Source organism: Rhyacophila brunnea, unplaced genomic scaffold (genome assembly GCF_057557595.1).
Source record: "Rhyacophila brunnea isolate RB1 unplaced genomic scaffold, BYU_Rbru_1.0 scaffold_17, whole genome shotgun sequence".
Lineage (NCBI taxonomy): Eukaryota > Metazoa > Arthropoda > Insecta > Trichoptera > Rhyacophilidae > Rhyacophila > Rhyacophila brunnea.
The window spans coordinates 4,544,145-4,566,405 of record NW_028232827.1 but is presented as its reverse complement, the minus strand read 5'-3'; the positions used below and the strand labels follow the sequence as shown (position 1 = coordinate 4,566,405).

The 22,261-nt window shown below is 32.6% G+C and overlaps 1 protein-coding gene and 1 long non-coding RNA gene across 2 annotated transcripts in view; one reads left to right on the top strand and one right to left on the bottom strand.

The window, feature by feature from the left end:
- LOC147073583 (putative cytochrome P450 6a13) overlaps positions 1-21,918 on the bottom strand; it is a 32,787-nt gene extending 10,869 nt beyond the window's left edge. Inside the window, exons 1-8 of the mRNA XM_085944634.1 lie at positions 21,666-21,918; positions 18,673-18,824; positions 17,075-17,201; positions 16,464-16,585; positions 15,277-15,458; positions 14,997-15,026; positions 14,412-14,482; positions 424-645 (exon numbers count right to left, since the gene is read on the bottom strand). Coding sequence (XP_085800760.1) covers positions 424-645; positions 14,412-14,482; positions 14,997-15,026; positions 15,277-15,458; positions 16,464-16,585; positions 17,075-17,201; positions 18,673-18,824; positions 21,666-21,918 — 1,159 coding nt within the window. The remainder of the gene's footprint in view (positions 1-423; positions 646-14,411; positions 14,483-14,996; positions 15,027-15,276; positions 15,459-16,463; positions 16,586-17,074; positions 17,202-18,672; positions 18,825-21,665) is intronic.
- LOC147073584 (uncharacterized) lies at positions 4,705-6,372 on the top strand. Its single transcript, XR_015070406.1, has 3 exons — positions 4,705-4,767; positions 5,160-5,351; positions 5,767-6,372. It is a non-coding gene; the product is annotated as an uncharacterized LOC147073584 (long non-coding RNA).
- Positions 21,919-22,261: the final 343 nt, after the last annotated feature.

Here is a 22,261-nt window from a genome sequence, read left to right as displayed (position 1 = left end):
TGCTATTAAATCACGTGTGAAATTAGAAATTCATAAAAACATTATAATTGTTGAAAATATATTTTTATCAGTAAAATTACAATGCAGCGTCCACATCACCTCATATGTTACAATATTTAAAAAAAGCAATATGATAAAAAAAATTGAAAAGTAATAGTGTTGTATGTACCTACAACACACAGTAGTCGTAAAATTAGAAAGGGCCAAGTGCCTATACAATATTTTTCTATACTTATGGAGCCATAACCTATTTGGTGTTTAACACATGATAGTACTTGGCACCCATTCCACGTAAAATAGGGCTTTTTATATTTTTGGTACTTAGCACCTTTCTACTCAACAGTATTCAATAGAGAAAAAGGTCATGGAACTCCAACCACACAGACAATGAGAAAATATAATAATATTACCAGACAAACTCACCCATTAGCACCATTTCAAGAAGCGGTAGCTCGCTAACGGAATCATACGTGCAATGTCCGCCATTCTTGGCAGCCACTTCTAATATTTCTTCGCGAAGTTTATCCTGAATGTCCTGACGCTGAGCCAGAGCCGTGCACGCGAAGCTCAGCAAACTACTGGAGGTTTCAAAGCCAGCAAACAAAAACAGTATCACCTGCGCCTGGATGACTACATCTTTCATAACTTTCAATAAAAACAAACAACATTGTTATCAAAAAAAAATACTACTATCGACTAAGGGTACTTGAATTTAAATGTTAATTTTAAAATAAAAAGTGACAGTTGACCACTGAGCTATCGTGCTTGTGTTTTTTATGTGTTATTATAGTTGTTTTTTTTTGCATTATCATGCAAATTCGTATTTGCGGCGACTCAGATAATGAGGACCCTCTGTAATGTATTAATACATTACAGGGGGTCCTCATTATAGTCCAATTCATAAGAGTGGTACGGAGTCATCAGTGGAAAACTATAGGCCGGTAGCTGTTTTCTCTGCACCAGCAAAAGTTCTTGAGATGATCATGCGCAGCATGATTTCTCCAAGGATTGAGTCGTTTATAATGAATGAGCAACATGGATTTAGAGCAGGCCGTTCAACGGAAACAAACCTGATGGTATTTACTGATTATGTGTCATAAGCACTAGATAGAGCAGTGGTTTTCAAACTTTTTGGTGACACCTTTTTAAATAGACAAAAATGTACTACTTAATACAACAATGACAAAAAAACTTGTTTATAAAAATAAACAAGATTCTACTACTTTGATTATATTAATTTTTAAATTAATTTGTTTTTCATGCGATGGATGTGCTTGTTTATTAGCACAAAGTACTCTTTTTCTACTAAACGGGGTCGATATTTGGATTTCATTGCAGCTAGAGTTGGGTTTCGGGAATTTCCCGACGGCAATTCTCGAGAAATTTTCGAGATTTTCCATCCCGAATCTCGAGAATTGAAACTTTTAATATTTCTTTATTATCAAATATTAATTGAAAAACGATTTTCTATGTGAAAAAAGTGGACAGAAAACACAAAACCTTCAAAGACTGATCGGGGCATTTAACACAATTAATCCAACGTCGACTCAAAATGAGCGCAATTTTTGCAACATCTGGGAATTTTGTGTCTCAAACTCGTACGCGATTGTCAGGCGCAGCGATTGACAGTCTGTGTTTTTTGATTTTCCATTTTAATAAGTAATGTTTTGAATTATTTTTGATTTCCTACTCCTATTTTGTTTGTCATCTTACACAAATAAAAAAAATCATATTTTTTTTGGAATTTGTCTGTTTTTACACTTATTTTGGGAATTTTACAGGCTTTTTTTAAATTCCCCGATATCTCGAGAATTCTTTTCTGGAAATCCCGAATCTCAAGAATTCAATATTTCATCCTTTCGAGAAATCTCGAATGTCGAGATTTAGATTTTCTCGGGAAATACCCAACTCTAATTGCAGCTAATGCAGAAAATCCCGTTTCGCGTAATATGATGTTACGAATGGTAGCAGTACTTTACTTACAACTTGCATTATTTTTCTTGATAAAGTATTATATTATACTTCACTTCAATTCAATCATAATTATTGAACTAGGGTTTATTTTCAATGAATTATCGCATGATAATTCTATCATTTTTTTCCCTTTTCAATAGTAGTCAATCAAAATTCATCATCGTCCATTGACTAAGATCTTTGGCGGGCCCACCTACCTATCGCTAAGGTTAAGGGCAGTGTGGTGCTCTAAAGTAATGTTTCCTAAATTATACACTGGAGTTATCATTTTTTAAGTACCTATAGCAATCATCATATAGGTATCACATCAAATTATAAAGCATAACCACATATTTAAAATATTTTATAGTTTCGGAACAAACTATTAGAGTAAATTTGTGATGTCTGTTATGCCCGGGCCCCCAGGCTCTTTATAAACTATGCATTTGCAAACTGCAAACCTGTGGCTACATTTGTGTTAAACTTTTCGCGCCTCCCTTTGCAGCACTCCGCGCCTCCCAGTTTGGAAATCGCTGAGATAGAGGCAGCCAAGTTGACTGTTCTTACAATGATTTCTCGAAAGCATTTGACATTGAGTCGATCACGATATTCTAATGGACATACTCCAACTAATTGGATTGTCTGATCGATTTCTCAGGTTATTCGGGAGTTATTTTAGGAATCGTCAACAATACGTATCGTACGGCCTTTATCAGTCACAGGTATTTGAAACATTTTCTGGTGTGCCTCAGGGCTCAAACTTGGGGCCATTGCTGTTCACGATTTTTATAACTGGCATAGCATTGGTAATTAAAAATGCTATGTTTTTGTTGTTTGCTGATGACTTGAAACTCTTCATGGAAGTTGTCACCTTGGACGATTGTCGTCAACTCCACCTTCATATAGATAATATATTAGATTGGGGCAGGCGTAACAAACTGGATGCAAAATGCAATGTTTTATCGTTTACTAAAGCTCACGAGTATTGTTTTTCTCTGAACCTCGCGGAAAAATACGAAGCTTGCAATTTGAGATTTTTTTTTGTTTTTTTTAAAGTCAAAGATAAACTTTCAAGTTATACACATTTATATTTTTTATAAAAATCGATGTTTTTCCAAATAGATATAAAAAATATTAAAACTATGAATTAGTCAAAAATCTAAGCAGTGAAAATTTGTAAACTTAATAAACTAAATTTTAATAATAAATATAACCATAAAAATAATGTAATAATTAGAGCCCGGATTTGTATGCAACAAAAAACATGATTATATGCATGCACGTATGCACTTAAAATCAATAAAATATGCAGTTAAAAATTGACATTTTTTGCGGGAAAAAATTGTAAATACCCACTTTACCCAATATTACTGACAAAAAATCGAATAACTAGTTAACAATTTTTCAACATAATACGATATCAGAACAAAAAACACAAACAAAGAATATAATGTTAATCAATTACAATTTTCAAAATAGTTTTTTCACAAGTACCTACAAACAATTCAATAATAAATGCAATGTAAACCAAATATAACTTAAAAAACAAAAACGACACACTTAACTATTCCTAAATACTATTTTCTGTTTTTTGCCCGAAAAAAAATTACATTATTTTATTCAATATTATGCTCTGGCATTAAATTTTTCCGCATATGTATGTGTCAGTATTTTGTTTATATGCGGAAAACTACCTCTCAACGTCCACTTGGGCAAACTTTAAAAAATAGTGCCCGAGTTAACTTCACTTTTTTCACTGATAAATCCACAGCTCGGAAATGGCATTAAAAATGCAAGTGCATCTAACTTATCTTCTTTCCTAACTTAGTTATATTTCGATAAAATAATTTAAAAAACTTAAATTATAAATTTAAAAGCTCTAAAATATGCATTTATTTATGAAATATGCACTAATGTCTCAAATATGCTCTATAGTCTCAAATATGCATTTATATGCTCAATAAAATTTTATTTTTGGATTCTGTGTCTTTCAAAACAGATTTCTGTGCAACTCTCATAGCTGTGCATACACCCTAACAAAACATACACTAGCATATAAATCCGGGCCCTAGTAATAATAACGTAAGCTATGTACCAAATATGTGACAAATTCTCATTTTTTTACAATTGTAAGTTTATCTTTGACTTAAAAAAAAATATCTTTTTAATGTTTTCAGATACATATTTATTAATTAAAAAAGTTGAAATTGTAAATTATCAAAAAAAAATCTAAAATTGCAAGCTTCGAATTTTTCCGCTAGGTTTTCTGTTGGCATATATGATCCCCCTTAAGGGCACACATGCTTACCTAGAGTTTCTGTTTTTTCATTTAAAGTTGAACTATGACATTGAATACTAGGTATGATTTTTAAAGTGAAAGTGATATTATGTTACATCTCTTTTACGCATGCTAATATGATTAAAAAGTTATTCTTTCTCTTTCTGTCACATTCGAATTTGATTACCGAAGTTTAAACATTTACTATGCGTATTAGCTGACGTGCTTCGTCGTTTACAAATTATAACATAAATTTAAAAAATATATGTATTTATAATATTAAATATATTTTATAATGTACACAGATTTTTTTAACAACTATATTATATATACTTTTATTTATTTGTCGCATATTTAAAATGTTCTTGCTTTATTAAAATCTTTTTATTAGCCGGCCAAATAAATCCGTATTCTTGGCCATAGACTAATATAAAAATCTCTCTGCTGTCAAAAGTGTCAAATATTATGTTAATGTTTACAAATTGCAAGGTACCTAAAACAATTGTGTTTTATATCAGGAATAAGAAACACTATCTGTAAGTACAATATTATGTTATTTATTACTATCGTAGTATTCTGTGTGTTTTGCATATATTATTCAAGTGTTTATTTATTGTTTTCTTAGTCTATACATGCTTTCAATGTTTCATAATTCCGACGTAATACAATCCTTTTTTTGAGGTTAGTTACATTCATTCCAGAATTATATAAAACCTGTGATTTCATATATATTTGTTTGATATAATCTAAGGCGTTCTAGTTGTTATTAAACATGTTACCTACCTGATTACTTTATTTTAGTTAATCAATCTTTTTTGATGCTTTGTATTATCACTAATCCGTTTTAATTACCACTCTTCAAACAGTCGCCAACTATAAAAGATTAAAAATCACACTATTAACAGTTCCTATGTTATGTTTTTTGCAGATGGAGAAAATGTTTACCGAGATCTTTGCTTGTCGACGGTTTCATATGAATAAGATGGAATGAAATAAATCTTTTAATTAATAATGAAATAAATCCAACTTTCGGCGTACGATTCGAACATGGCGTGATTTATGACGTCGACCATCAAGCATATACACCCATTTTATAGATTTAATAGTACAATTACACAAGGTAAATATAAAGTGACTAATGTTTAAAAAATAAAACAATTTTATAAAAACATTTTTGCACTAAATTTATTATCGATAATGATATAAAAGTTGCTATTTTGATTCGTAATATAAAATATAATATAATTGTGCATATCAGTTACTTGTATCATATTAGGTATGTCATTTGGTAGAGCTTACTCTCCAAGTCTTGTCTTTTTCAGTCTCAATATCACTTTGATATCAGAAAAATTGTCTTTCCAACACCAATGAAAGGTGCATGTATCTATACACACACATTTCAAAGGCTTTAAGTTTTCTAGATACTGTATATTACTTCTTCTCTTCGGCTATATCCGCATCTTAGTTGCAGCATATGGATACAATGCGGCGCCTCCAAGAATCTCTGTCACTCTAGTTTTTTTGCATCGTTCCAGGTCATACTAGCAGCCCGTAACTCCGCCAGATATGCTATATAGATAGTATTTAGTGGCCATCCAGGACGCCGGAATCCGGTTGGCTTGAAGAACAGGCAAACCAGATTGGGATTCTCTTCAGGCACTCGCAGCACGTGGCCGGGCCAGGTACAAAGTTGCGTATTCACTCTCAGCGTGATGGGAGGCTATTTGGTGCGTTCTTTTATCTCCCGTTACTTCTAAAATTACCGCACACCCAGTATCCGTCGTAAACATCTGTTCTCGAAGCTCAGTATACGGTTGCTCGGAGCCTTTGTAAGGTGCCATGACATAAAAACTAGTAAGATATTTAAAATAGCTGCTAGAATGAATACATTGTTGAAAGGAAATGAAAACTGATAATATGATATATCAATTAATTTGTCCATCTGAAGTTGTAGATATCAGTTAATAATTATGTGTTATACCAGTAATTAAATGCTGACTTCAAATGAAAATTGACAATTAAATATTGAAATAATATATTACCAGTTTTGATTTTTTTAAGTACTATACTATATCCATGGTTCATATTACAATGTCATAGTAAAACTTAGAAGAATAAAATATGTCGTAAGACGAAATCAATCTTGGGGTTTTAATTAAGTTAAATAAATAGTACACAGCTAATTTGTTATTACTTTGAATACATGCCATGTCTTTACATCAATAAAAAACAGAAAAACAATTTAATAATGTATAAATATTTATATAAGATTTAACAACGACTGACATATAGTTAGACACAATGACCTCCATTTAATTTCCTCTTATTTTAAAATTCACCAAGATATATCCTAATAAGTAGGTAAGTATATTACATTTGTACATATAATAAGTAAATCAAGTACAAAATTAAATTACTATTGAAGCAGTATATATGGACCCCACAGAGTAATTAACAATATAATAATTTATATAATTATATCGGGTATATACTATATTGACACATTTTAATGAAGTCTATTTTTCTTGGTACCTACGTTCAATGATAAATGTTGTTTTATATTGTAACATAAACAATGGTAATATGCATTGATCTTTCTGATTTTTAAACTGTGATATCTATTTTATATATCTATTGATTTCTATGTGTATTATTGATACATTATTTATTTCAAATACAATAATTTCAAAACTAACAGTAAATAATATATAGAAAGCGTCATGTTGTTTAGTTGGAAAATCTACTAGGAAATTCCATCCAATCCAAATCCAATTTTTACCAGGTGGGTACTTGTAGGTCAGTTATTTTTGGAATAAAATGAATCCCTTAAAAAATATGAAATAAGAATAGAATGATAAATATTTGTGAAAATTTACCAAATCAACATGTTTAACGTGAATTTTTTCACACTAAAATGATAAATATTGTTAAGAAAATATACACAAACAGTTCATTCAGAAGTTATGACGTTTAAAAGATCCCGCGAGTTAACTCGTGCATGGCACTGATCAGTTATGAGGTGATATCAGTTATAATCATTTATGAGGAATGGTTATAAGCCATTGGCACAACCAATTTGGTTTTTGACCTTGAGAACAAAATGTAATTTTTACACGGGACCAAACTCCACGGCTGCAGAGACGAATGCTTATACAATATATGGCACAGTGGAATCGCCAGCAAGATCTTTAGGTATCATTATTTAGATGTAAGTATACATATTATTTTGAATTTCATAAAATTACACTCGTTGTGGGTGTCTAGTAACAGTAAACTATATTAGTAAATTAGATATATCTTGATGAACTATAAAATAGTGATGTAATATAGACTTGTTGAAAATATATTAAGCATAATAAAATTTAAAATAAAAATTTAGAAAGTCAGCCTTTCTGGTTCTCTAATATTCATAGATCTACTGGTTCTGGGATCTACTATTTCTGGCAGTAGACAATTCATATAAAAGTGATATATCTTTTTTTCAATCTTTTCAATCCAAAATGTCTCGTCTTTTTTGATTAATTCTATTTTAACAGGAAAATTATGTCCCGTCCAAACTCCAAATAAACAGACATCTTTCTTAGTAATATGAAGCTGCCCCTGAATCTGGAAGTACCAATCGTGATTTTTATCTATTACCATATTCCTGTCTTTATCTACTTTCCAAAATTTAATTTTTTTCTGTACAATAGCTTCATCTGCACTTATTCCAGCAGCTGAGAAAGGACATTTTATTTCAATAATTGTATCATCATCGCTGATGCCATCTGGCGTTGCACCGATAAAATCATACAAATCATCGATAAACAATCCACATCTCTCAATCTTAATTCGTTCTTGTACACTAAGCTGTTGTAAAGCTATTGATTCATTTTCTTTACCATATTTTACCGCTTTCACGTTGGCTAATGATTGGCTATATAATAAACGTTTTACCAAAGGCCCAAATTTTGTATTTTCTCGCCGCTTACACACCTTTCCAAAAACAGAGGCAGTAAGAAGGTTTCGTCGCCTTTCTAGCCATTCTGCACATTCAGATTGTAATACAGTGCGTCTTTCTATATCCCTCCTCTCATAGTTTGTCAGTTTGAGTTTTTTCAAAAAAGTTTCTTTTAACAATTGATATTGATTTTTGTCCATATCAGGTTTTTGGCAACTCTCTCCATAATCTGGATTAGATAAAGGAACAGAATGTATTGGTTTTCGCCAAGATTTTCCTATTTTTTTTTTATTTTTTTTCAACCTTCTTGATTCTAAGCGATTTATGAAGGCTTTTGGGCTATTTTTATAAACTTGTTTTTGAATTGTGCAATGTAACTTATTTGTATTAAATGCGATTACCGCCGCTGCACATCGTCCCATGTACGATTGTCTTTGAGAGTAGTTAATTCTCTTGCCGCCTACAAATTTTGCAATCATGTTATTAAAAGATTCTGAAATATTAGTAGAAAAATTATAAATTAAACTTTTTGAATTTAGCACCAAACGAGAATTATATATCATTAATTGAGAAAATAGACTGCATTCTTTTAATGCTGGTACATAATTTACATCAAGCATGTCCTCTGTATTTGGTTCATTTGTACAAAAATATGGTAGACAAGAAGTATGGTCTCCAAAAACATGGTGCGGTCCATTAATTAAATCTTTTTTCAAAGCGATAACCTTTTCTTCGAAAGTACTATCTTGTAGTTTTCTATACTTGATTGCACCTATGACGGCTTTCCGCAGACGTCTTTTTCTTGACGCAATGATTTTTCTTACATTCAAGGGATATCTTGTGTCTTTGGTTAATGCCTCTATTTTGCCACAATAATTTCTAATTAAATGGTTTTTACATTCAACTTTCTCGACAGTTACATTCGGATATGGGTGACAATCAAGAATTTTTTTGTATGTGCTGGAATCTCCATCAGCAATCAATTTTGAATAAATCAATCCATGTGTATTAATAGATTCTTTAAAGCCTTCTAATATTGCTGTAGATTCCATTCCAGCTGACGGACCGGTGTAATTTAAAAAGCATTTATGTTGTTGAGCAGGGATACTTTTATTTTTAGCTTTGGCGCACAAATCGCAATATTTATTTTTCACTGACATGTACAAAATCTTTCCGGTTCTTTGACCAATGATCGTGGCAGCGCCAGATGCTGCGGAATAATTGCATCTGTATGAACGTTTCGACCAACAGCCGTCTGCAACAACTGATATCATGGGAATACCAGAAGAATCGACGTCACCATTTTCGATTGCAAGTTGTCGCTCTTCTTTCGCAGCGTTTTCCATACTCTTATTTTTGGTTTCTTCAAACCACTCGTACACCTTCTGTTGACTCTTTCTGTATGTTCTTGCTGTAATCGATGGTACGTCAATTGCTGAACACATTTCTTCCAGATTTGAAAATCCACTGCCGATACTGATTATACTGGATACAAATGCGTCACACAGATTCATTTTGTTTTTGTTCATTTCAGTGGTATATAATTTTAATTTTTTACCACAAAGTTTACATTGGATAAAAAATGTACTACTAAAGTTATCCCGATTTTCCCCAAAATTTCTAAATGTGATAAATTACAAATAAATGGAGAATCATGGTGGCTAATTAATTGAAGTTGTTGGAAAAAATATGAAAAGTCTATAATTCTACGGCCTTCTACACGGAATTTAGGGCTTGAATCTTCAATTTCATTTTCTATAATAAATTCTTCGTGTTCGTGTTCAAATGTGGGATGAAATTCTGGTTCAGGTAGTATGCTTTGAGGATTTCCATGCTCAGGCATAGTCTTCGGCAATATATCAATACTATAATACATTCAAAAATATTAGTTTAGTAGATAGTTAACAGAAAACAAAATGTATAGCTGCTATTAATTATTGTACCAGATTATAATTTTTGTCACAGACACACTAATTTCGAATAAGACATGGCACAAACATAATATAAGTACAAATGATCATTATACTTAATTGTGTGTATTAATAAGTAATACGCAAAACTTCCTTTTGCAAGATAAATAAATATTGTGAACCAAAATTTTCTGTGAAATGTGGTTTTTTCAACTATGTATAATTATGTCAAATTATAAAATAATAAATTCAAACCTTTGTGTTTTTAATGTATTAATATTTCCATCTTTTCTCCTACGTCTTTTTTTGGAACTTCCAGCCATCGGATAGTGAGTTCGTGGCATTTTTTGTAAGTACAATCGATATAAATAATTGTGATAATATTGTTAGGTACCTATGTCAAAAACCGAGGATGAAAATTTCGCATTCCCGCTGAAATAAATGACGTTCATAGTATTGCCAGGCTAAACTTTCGAAATTAAAGTTAATTTAAAAGAAAAAAATATTTCATTGGAAAATATTATGTAAGTACAGGCATCCATTATTATGTTATTATTTGATGAAAGTATTCTTTAAAATCATCTGTATTATTATAATCTCGCAAATTCATAATTTAGTAAAAGTTAAATTTTCTGTAATATAAATATCAGTAGGTACCTAACCTAGGTAGATTCATAATTTGGCTAAGTAAAAAATATAGATATTTTTACTTCGCGATGTGTTTGAGGTGTTCTAAATTATGTAAGTATGTTTAATAACAAATGTGAAATTCGTAAAACCTCATGTGTATTATTTATTAAATAAAAATAGTAAAACTAATAGTAGATACAAATGGTGAAAAACTTCTTTCAATTATTTACTAAAATATCAATCCAATAATATTTTAGTAGATATGGCAATACTGGACGACCTGATATATTTCACTGAAATAAAATAAAATCTATCACAATTTATAAAATACATACCTACTACAATCATAATTATTTTGAATGTAGAGGGAGATAGTTATAGAAAGGGACAGAAAACTGATTGCTATGTTGCAATATTAGGCAAAATAGATTGCAACAGTGTTAAAAATTGTAATGTATGATTTAGTATGACATAACGTAGAATTGACGCAAATACAAATTTCTTCAGATTTTTTTTTGTTTTGTCCTCAAATGTCAAAATATGTTTTCCTTTTGAATAATTTGTCCGAATTTATGTTTGTATCACCTATTTTTGTGCTCAATTTGTAGCATTCACTTTTATAAACATATTTTTATACAATATTCGTGGATTGGCGTATTTTTTTGGTCATATGAAGTGAAAATAGCACCAGCTAAAGATTCCATACATCTAACGCCAAATTTGCAGGCGGTCTGACGTCCCATCGAGTTGGTCAAATATTTCGTGAAATGGTTGTTTTTAAAATGTATCTATTTAGTATTATAAATTTATATTTAACAAGATATTTCATCATTTATTCAATGATTAATGATAACCCTTCTGATACGTAGCTTTAGATTATTTGGAATGTCTATAATTATCGCATATTTTAATAACAAAATATCCAGTCGATTCCGTTAGATTTAGAGCCAACAGAAACTGCAAATATTATAATTATACTGAATATATTTTACTACATTATGTTTGATAACATTAAAGCTATCTATAATAAACGTTTTGACATAATATTTAGTGGAAAAAACGGTTATCAACACAGTCTATTAATGTCACAAAAATATGGCTTCGTTATCAATTATTACATTTCAAGGTTCCAAAGAATATTATTTTACGTCATAAAAATACTTTATGCAGTTATCAAATGTTTAACATAAATATTTGCCGATGAATAAGCTTCATAATTATATAAATAGTTTTTCTATAAATCTTACGTAAGATTCAGGCTTAACCTCCGAAAATACCAGAAAATAGCTGACATGGAACACCTTCCCCCTAGATTAATTGCAAAAGTGCGGAAGTCCAACATACTGAGTTTTAGTCCGAACGCGAGTCAGTATTTTAACTAGATTAGAAATTAACTATGTTAAAACTGCTCTCCTGCAAAATAATGAATATGTGATTTCCAACTCTAAGGTACTAGCTCTAAATTTTATTTCAAATTTAAAATTTTATTTTTACGTAAAGTGAACATTACAAATTATTAATTTAAGACGTTCACAACATGACATTTAGAAACAAAGAAATATTATTAAAACAGTATTACATAAAAAAGAGATAGATCAGTATTAAGTTATTAAACAGTTGAAAAGTGTAAATACAAAAAATATTAATTAGATAAGTACAAGGAAGTACACCGGATGAGTTAAGCAGACCCTATTTTAAGGATTTATAAAACAACGTCCACCTATACCCATCCTCGCGTAGGTGGAATATATCAATATCCAAACCGATTTTAATAAACATGGTTATTGCCCTCCCAATTGGCATCACTAATGGCAGGTTAGTTTTGCATCTTGGGAGAACAAACAACGGATGCCCTCGATTCCTAATGTAATTATCAGAGACATACAAGCTAACACCACCAAGAATATGACCATATAAATCGGAAAAATATGTAGCCAAATAAAGATCCCTTCTAAATTCCACTCTCAAGTCTGCTTCTAACTATGGAGTTATAGAGAATTTTTAGTACCGTAACATCCGAAAAGACCCGGGAAGTACGCAAGACAAAGCCCAACAGTTGTAGCGCCTTTTTACAAATGGCACGTATATGACCACTAAACGTCAGTTTACTGTCACACGAAATGCCAAGATCCCTTACAGATGATATTCGCGAGAGAATTTTGCCATGCATCGACTACTGGAAAAACAATACTCGTGAGCTTTAGTAAACGATAAAACATTGCATTTGTCAATATTGAAGTCCAGTTTGTTACGCCTGCCCCAATCTAATATATTATCTATATGAAGGTGGAGTTGACGACAATCGTCCAAGGTGACAACTTCCATGAAGAGTTTCAAGTCATCAGCAAACAACAAAAACATAGCATTTTTAATTACCAATGCTATGCCAGTTATAAAAATCGTGAACAGCAATGGCCCCAAGTTTGAGCCCTGAGGCACACCAGAAAATGTTTCAAATACCTGTGACTGATAAAGGCCGTACGATACGTATTGTTGACGATTCCTAAAATAACTCCCGAATAACCTGAGAAATCGATCAGACAATCCAATTAGTTGGAGTATTTCCATTAGAATATCGTGATCGACTCAATGTCAAACGCTTTCGAGAAATCATTGTAAGAACAGTCAACTTGGCTGCCTCTATCTCAGCGATTTCCAAACTGGGAGGCGCGGAGTGCTGCAAAGGGAGGCGCGAAAAGTTTAACACAAATGTAGCCACAGGTTTGCAGTTTGCAAATGCATAGTTTATAAAGAGCCTGGGGGCCCGGGCATAACAGACATCACAAATTTACTCTAATAGTTTAAAAAAAAGTCGCCTGCGGCTACTTTGTTCCGAAACTATAAAATATTTTAAATATGTGGTTATGCTTTATAATTTGATGTGATACCTATATGATGATTGCTATAGGTACTTAAAAAATGATAACTCCAGTGTATAATTTAGGAAACATTACTTTAGAGCACCACACTGCCCTTAACCTTAGCGATAGGTAGGTGGGCCCGCCAAAGATCTTAGTCAATGAACGATGATGAATTTTGATTGACTACTATTGAAAAGGGAAAAAAATGATAGAATTATCATGCGATAATTCATTGAAAATAAACCCTAGTTCAATAATTTTGATTGAATTGAAGTGAAGTATAATATAATACTTTATCAAGAAAAGTAATGCAAGTTGTAAGTAAAGTACTGCTACCATTCGTAACATCATATTACGCGAAACGGGATTTTCTGCATTAGCTGCAATTAGAGTTGGGTATTTCCCGAGAAAATCTAAATCTCGACATTCGGGATTTCTCGAAAGAATGAAATATTGAATTCTTGAGATTCGGGATTTCCAGAAAAGAATTCTCGAGAATTCTCGAGATATCTGGAAATTTAAAAAAAACCTGTAAAATTCCTAAAATAAGTGTAAAAACAGACAAATTCCAAAAAAAATATATCTAATATATATCTATAGTTATCTAAATTTATGAGTATGTTATAAAAATAAGTGTTAGGTTTTTTTTTGTTTTATGGCCGATCTGGCTCAGACGGTCAAATTATTTTCCTACGAGATTTTATTAATCGGAACGGCGCTCCGGTGCGTTCCGGTCCATTTCGAGCCCTGGTCGCCTCACGAAGAGGTTTCGTAACAAGTTTTTTTTTACAACTTTCACTTGAATCTCCGGCCCCTTAATAGTAAAAATGAGAGTCAACCTTTATCTTGTACGTTGTCATTTGCTTCTTTCTGGGCAGTATCCATCATGAGTTGCATGAAGTCATTTCGCCTGGAAAAAATAAGGTGTATTAAAATACTGTGTCTTTAAAATTATAATAAAGAATTGCCCGACGAGTTAGTCATGAAAAATAAAGTGAAGTGTGAAGTACCTGGCAACACCGGCACCTATCATATGCCACTTGTACCCAGCGTTGCCATGTCAACTGAAATTTCAGTAGATCTACTGATATTTTTTGATATTTTTGGCAATATACTGAATCTACTGATATTTTATGAAATCTACTGATATTTCTTCATTCCACAAAATTCCCACCATCCGGGAAAAAAACGAGTCGTCTTTGAAAATTCGGGAACTTGCGGCCCGCGGTGAATTATTTTTCTTAAAAAAAACGAGCCGACCATGAAAAATTGGGAACCTGCGGCGTACGAAACAGTAATCTACTGATATTTTGTCGAATCTACTGATTTTTTTTTACACATTCTACTGTAATTAAAAATTTTGACTTGGCAACACTGCTTGTACCAGTTTAATCATTTATGAATGTGTAACGCACTTACAACACAAAACCTTATTCTTCTGTCCATGTCTGATTCTAATAAGATTATATGGGCCTTCACAGAGTGGAGGTTTCTATTAACAGATTTTTTTGCTTTTACGAGAAATGCATGTTAGCCACTTGCGCAACCTATTAGGTCCATACTCTGACTCAAACACAAATTGAAAAACAATATGTGTACTTGCCAGACCCAGGATTCGAATCTGAGACCCAAAACGTTATAGGCCAACGCTTAAGCCGCGCGACCATCATGAGCACAAAACCGACCTGATAAAATAAATCTTACCTCTTTTCCGGAAATTTCTCCCGCTCAGTTTTTGTGCAGTTGCAGATGTCTTGGAGATGATTCAACACCGCAATATTGAACATCCCGACTGGTAAAAAACGCAATAATGACGGACAAAGCAGGAAAAAGATGAAGAAAACCATGCTGTTGAACATCGGAATTTCCATAAATCTAGCTGCTTTCTGGAATCGCAAACATTTTAAAATCTAATTATAGAAGTTAATCTTTTTTACACGAGATAGAGCATTTTTGTAGAGTGAATCTGGTTCCCGTAGAATGAAAAACTGTCACAACCTCAGAGGAATAATACTAAAGAGAGGAGTTGTGTCCTGCTATAAGAAACAGTTTTGATAATATAGCTTAACCCTTTACTGCATGATTTTTTTTTTTGAAAAATTTTATTTTTTCTTGGTGTCAAAATGCCTTGTGAATGGAGGTAAAATAATAATTTTTTTTTGTTTGAAAATTCCATTAAATTTTGTATGTTACTGCGTGTTGTCGCAGATTTACGACATTAGGAAATCCTACATTTCAGAATGACAAAATACAAAACCAAATGATAACAATTATAAAAAACTAACGTACACACCTTATTTGATGTGTAGATATTTTTATTCAACCAATTTCAATCTTCTATACATTTTTTTTCATTTATTTACAAATGCGGATTTTTGCGTACGTACGAATTCGTCAACTGTCAAAGCAGAAATGCATAGACTATAATGCAGAAATGCTTTATTTCTTGAAATGTCCAAACAAAATCGGTAAAGTAGGATGTTTATGGTAAAACCGTTTTCTAGGCATCGAAAAAGGATATTATTTAATAATTTACACATATGGCATTTGCTATATCGAAATAGTTTGAAATGTCGCAAATTTGCGACATTATGCAGTAAAGGGATATTGTGAATATTATACGTGTGCCGAATGTTTTCTCACTCACATTTACGGTTAGTTTTTGTTCATGCCGAAAAACAAAAATAGCCCACCATTGGGAAATTGCATCATTGGGTAGATCAGTGGTCTTCAAATATCTTTGCTTCACGGCGCCCGTACTGTATAAAGATTCTTTGAGTTCTTAAAGATTGAGAATTGTAGACATATATTGCTAGTCGAATTACTGACACAGATAAGTCTTAAGTCTTAAATGTTCACAATTATAACATAGAAATAAGAAGTAACTTTACCTTCACAAATGTGGCATTTGGATCCCTCAGTGACGCACAATCGAGCCCAAATGTACAACTTCCAATCACTTCCAAGGTATATCTTCCAACCAACTCCTTTATCTCAATAGCTTCATCGGAGTCTGAAATGAAAAACACGAAGATGATGAGATGGGTAGAAGAGGGTGCTAAGTAAAATTGGGGCGTTTTACTGTATAGTGTTTTTAGTGGTTATGTGTAGGGGCGGGTCTACCTTAAGGGTTCGTAGGGACCGTCCCCACATCCCATGTCCGATATTTTTATACAAACTTAATTAAGTACATAATTAAATTAACTATTTATTTTGTCCATCTAAACCCGTCGCTATTTATAAAGATATTTATTATTATTATACAAATAAATAAAGCAATGATTGTAAATTATGTAATAACCATGACGCAAAAAGTTTAGTATAATAAATAGCGCCTGTACACCTGCATGGATTTACTGGCACCAATAGTGTGTAAATTAAACTACATATTGCGTTAATAACTGTTTACACGCAAAAGTGCTGACTGTCCCGCGAATCTCAGTCTTCAAGCGTAATCGTAAACTGTTTTCGTACTCTGCGGCACAATTACCAACATACTTACCAGTACGATTCTTGAGGAACTCAGACATTTGCTGTCCACATTGCTGTAGCAGGTTCTCCATTCCGCGGAGTTTACCTGAGCTGAATGACGGTGTCAAAATTGAACGCACCCTCCTCCATTCTTTACCCTGAGAATCAAAGAAGAAACAATATTATTTTAGTCTTTCTCTTCATTACCCTGCTGTCGACATTATATCTAAGGTGCATTCCGTCGTGGACTGGTGAATATGAAGATACTGTTGGTAGCCAAAACCAAATATTTAAAACATTATTATGCCATCGCTCCATTGGCGAGCCAAAAGTCCGAGGACAATAAATTGTCCGATTTGTCTATGCTGTGCTACTGATCAACGAACGAATAAAAAAGTCGAGCTGTCAAAAGTCAAAAGTTTCGATTGTCGTAATGTCTTCCGATAATCCTATAATTTTGTGTTATTTATATGTAGACTTGCATAAAATAATATAGCAGTGAAAACAACACAAGTTTTACGTTTTCTTTTATGAATTTCATAAATACAAATAAAAAAATAATTGATAAATCTCTCATTTTCTAATGTGTAAATTAACAATTTAATCAATGAAAATGTTTAAAACAATTACAGATTTTTTTTCCGGTCCGAATGATTGCGTATTAATGTCAAATCGAATTTGCATAGTGATCGACGGACGAAGTCTTGCAACTCAGAGAGTAAAATATCAAACATGATTGAAATCCAACGAGCCTGGTCTGCGGATTAAAAAGTCCGCAGATCTGGGGTGCTCCACGCGAATAAAAAAGGTCCGAAGACTGTAAATCGTCTGACTTGCGTGCCAATGGAGCGCCGGCATTAAACTAATTGGTGGCCTTCAGGTAAAGCGAAGCAGAGAAAGGGGGGAGAGCCCACAGAAGATGGCAGTGGCGAAGGGTGGGAGGTAGGCTGTTAAGATTCGACATAAATAGTGCACACTAAACTTTGTCAGTCATACTTATTTGTTTTCATTAAACTAAGTATACAGATTGCAGATGGTATTAGTTTATTTTTAAAAATAAATTAAACCCAGCCTAACCAAACCACAATAGTTTTGGTATGCTATGGGTGATCCGACAAAAATAGTGCACACTTTTTCAGTCATACTTTATTCGTTGAATTAAGAATGCTTATTACAGATGGTGTACATCCACCCATCGCTACTGCTGAATGCACACCATTGGAGAACACCCACTGTACTCCGAAGTTTAGTTGTGACACCATTAATTATCTAGGAATGTAGATCAACGACATATTGTTTTTTTACATTTCCATTTGTTAACTGACCACAAATAATCGATCGTGAAGATTTCAAATTGACGGCATCAAAAACAAACTATGCGTGACATGAAAAGAGCGTGCCATTTCACCGATCCTCGCATGGTGATAAAATGGACCGTCCAAGCCTGACCCGGTGAGGTACGCCCAGTAGATTCTACACTATACATTTTCATTGTATTATATGTGAGTGGTCGCGCACCATTCACCAAACTGACACCTGCTCCTTAGTTCCATCACACTCTGTGAATTGTGCACCTAAGCTTCAAATTAAATTATCAAAAGGCAAATATTGCATAATAATATTCCTCACCTTCAAATTGATCAACATCTTTTGAACGTAAATAGGAACCCTGGCCAGAAAAGAAAACCTGTCTGTGAAATAGTCAAAATCCTTTATCATGATGGTTTTGATGAGTTCAGGGTCTCTTAGTAATAACAAAGGACGGCGACCTTCAAAATATCCTGGAAAAGATCAAATCCATGTTGGATTATCCGTGTGGGAATTATCAGTGATGTCCCTAGGCAATGTACCTTCCATTTAATTTTTAGTTTAAAATTATTATATATTGCAGCGATTTCCAAACTGGGAGGCGCGGAGTGTTGCAAAGGGAGGCGCGAAAAGTTTAACACAATTAATGGAGAATTAATTTCAAACCAAATGCATAGTTTATAAAACGGCTGCTAGTTATAAACTACATAAAAAACAGTCCTATAAAAGGTTGTTTGCAAACCTGTCTGAAAATATGTAGTCGAATTTTATAATACCTCACTTCTATACTATTGTGAAGCGCGCTGGCTATTTCGTGAAAAAATGAAATAAAAGGGTCAAATCATAATATTGAAATTTAAGGCAAATTTGTTTAGGAACGATAATTTTGTTGTTAAACTTGTCTATTTGGTTGTAATTAAAAAAAAATGAGTGAATAAATCAATGCAAGGACCACCAATGAATTCGCTGATTTAAAAAAACAAAGTGAAGGCATTCATAAAAAATTGGATCTTTGGAAAAAAAAATACAAAAAAAATAAGTTCGCCATGTTTCCACTTTTATATATTGAAGCAAACAAAAATCTATTTACTGAGTTCTTGGTTAGTTTGCTAATGCACTTTTCACATTATTTTATTAATAGTAAAGAAAGTCGCCTTTCAGAGCTACCAAATATTTTAAATATCTGATTGAGCGTTGCAATTTGATGTGATACCTATAATGATTATATACTTAAATTACAACTCCCGTGTATAATTTAGGAAACACTACTTTAGAGCAGTGCTCCGCAACCGGTGTGCCGTGGAGCATTGCTTCAAAAAAAAACACACAAATAATTTTGTATAATATACAAAACTTACTTGATGTCAAATTTGCGTAGATGGCTGGTAATATAGTTGAGCACCTGCATGAACTTAATAAATCAATCCAAGATCAGAATAAAAATATATTGACGTGCTCTGATAAATTAGAAGAAGTTAAGACAAGGATCTCTACAAATGTAATCAATGTAACCATTGAAAACAAGCTGTTAATTTTGGATCCGTCTCAAAAACATTTAACTTTGCTCCAAAAGAAATAAAGAAATAAAATTTCATCATTACTTTCATACAATCAATACTACTGAATTCGAAACCCTTTTGCAACCAATGCCAAAAATTCTATAGAAGCGCTTTCCCTATAAATTTGAGAGGAATTTGTTGAAATGAGAAACGACAGGAAACTATAACTGAACTGGACTTGAACTAAACATTTTCTGGATTTTGATTAATAAAGAATATCCTCCGACATAATATATATGTGAGTAAAGTTTTTCAACTCAAGTTATAATTAAAAATAATAAGCAGTCTTGCTTGAAGGGTCTTGACCAAGAACTTCGGGTTACTCTTTCAAATATCAAATCAAAATATATAAAACTTTTATGTTCATTGAAACAGACTCGGGTATCACAATATTAATTAGTTATTTTATTGATAATACAAATACATGGAAATATGTAGGTACATTTAATTCTTCGTCGTGTGTTAAGTTGTTTGTATATTGAATTATTTATCAAATAAAAAAATATAAATCAATGCAATTTTGGTGCATGACCCCCACACAGGGGGGGGGGTGACAGGGCTGTAGCCTGGGGGCCTGGCGTGGCAGGTAACCAGATAAGTGAGATAAAAAAAATTACTTTGCTCTAATAATAAAAAAAGTTGCCTCCGGCGCTATTTTCTTACGCTGGTACTAATATTTTAAAACATGCGATTGTAGGATACAATTTATTATTATTGTATCAATACTCAACAAATAATTATTCCTTACCTGACAACTAACCATAATTCAAGTGAATGTATTAATAAATACAAAAAATCGCTAAACATACAAGCAATATCATTGATACCACAGATCCTTGTTTTGTTGTATAAATTGTTTTACGTGTGGTGTGCCGCGAAATTTTGTGAAGACATTTGGTGTGCCGTGGGTGAGAAAAGGTTGCGGAGCACTGCTTTAGAACACCACACTGCCCTTAACCTCAGCGATAGATAAGTGAGCCCGCCAAAGATTCAGACCTCGGGGGCCGCTTGAGGATGTGGGGCCCATGATAGAATCCACTTGTCAATGAACACTATATTTGTCTTACGAAGGTTAAAAAAATGAAAACTTAATAAACTAAATTCTAATAATAAATATGACCATAAAATATAATGTAACAATAACGTAACTGGGGAATTAAATATGTAAGTAACAAATTCACATTTTTTTTACAATTGTAAGTAGTTTATCTTTGATTTAAATTACTGATTTAATGTTTTCTGATACATATTTATTAATTAATACAGTTGAAACTGTAAATTATCAAAAAAATGTCTCAAATTGCAAGCTTCGTATTTTTCCGCAAGGTGCCTCTGTAGGTACAATCCTCCCCCTTTTAACGTATATTTGTCTTACTAAGGTTAAGAATATAAATTAATAATTTAAGAAATACAAATATTAGTAATAAAATTAAAATATAAGAAATATTTGTCGGAAGATGGATTCGAACCCACGCGAATTTGAATCTTAGATCGTGAAAAATTATAATAGAATGTTCCAGAGCGGTCACCCATCCAGGTAGTATAAGCGCCCAATGTTGCTTAACATCGGTGATCGGACGACAAGCTTTGAGAGCGCTCTGCTACCGTAAGCGTAGCGATGACGTGAAAATTTTTGATAAAATAGTCATAGTAACATTTTCTGCGTTACATTTGAACTTCTGCACACAATTTTAATATCATGTTGAGCGGTAAGACATATACATGTCAATAATAAGATAAGAATGATTGTCTTACCTCCATACGGTAATCCATCAAAATGCCTGTACACTTTAATACAATACTCGTGGAATGATATTCGCAGAAAAACTCTCTCAAGTAAGTTTCCGAAAAAAATCGTGGGCTTTATGTAAGGCACCCCCATCTTTCTAAAATGTCCAAACGTACTGGTATAGTGATGCCATATGAGGACACCCAGCAGTATACATGCAACCATCGTAAAGTTTTGCAGAAGCGCCTGCCATACATAGTCCAGACTTAGAAAATCCATGTTTATTCTTTTTTTCTAATATTAATCTAGAAGAATAGAAAGCAGTTTAAGCATCAATGTAAAACATGACAAAGGCTGTAGGCAGGCTGTTAAGATCTAAAATAAATAGTACACACTAATGTCAGTCATACTTATTTGTTGTCATTGAATGAAGACTACAAATTGCAGATAGTATTGGTTATTTAAAAAAAAATCAATGAAACCCTGCCTAAACCAAACCATAATAGTTTTGGTATGCTATGGGCGATCTGACAAAGAATAATGCACACTTTTTCAGTCATACTTGTTTTCATTGAATTAAAAATACACATTACAGATGGTATGACTGACAAAGTTTAATTTG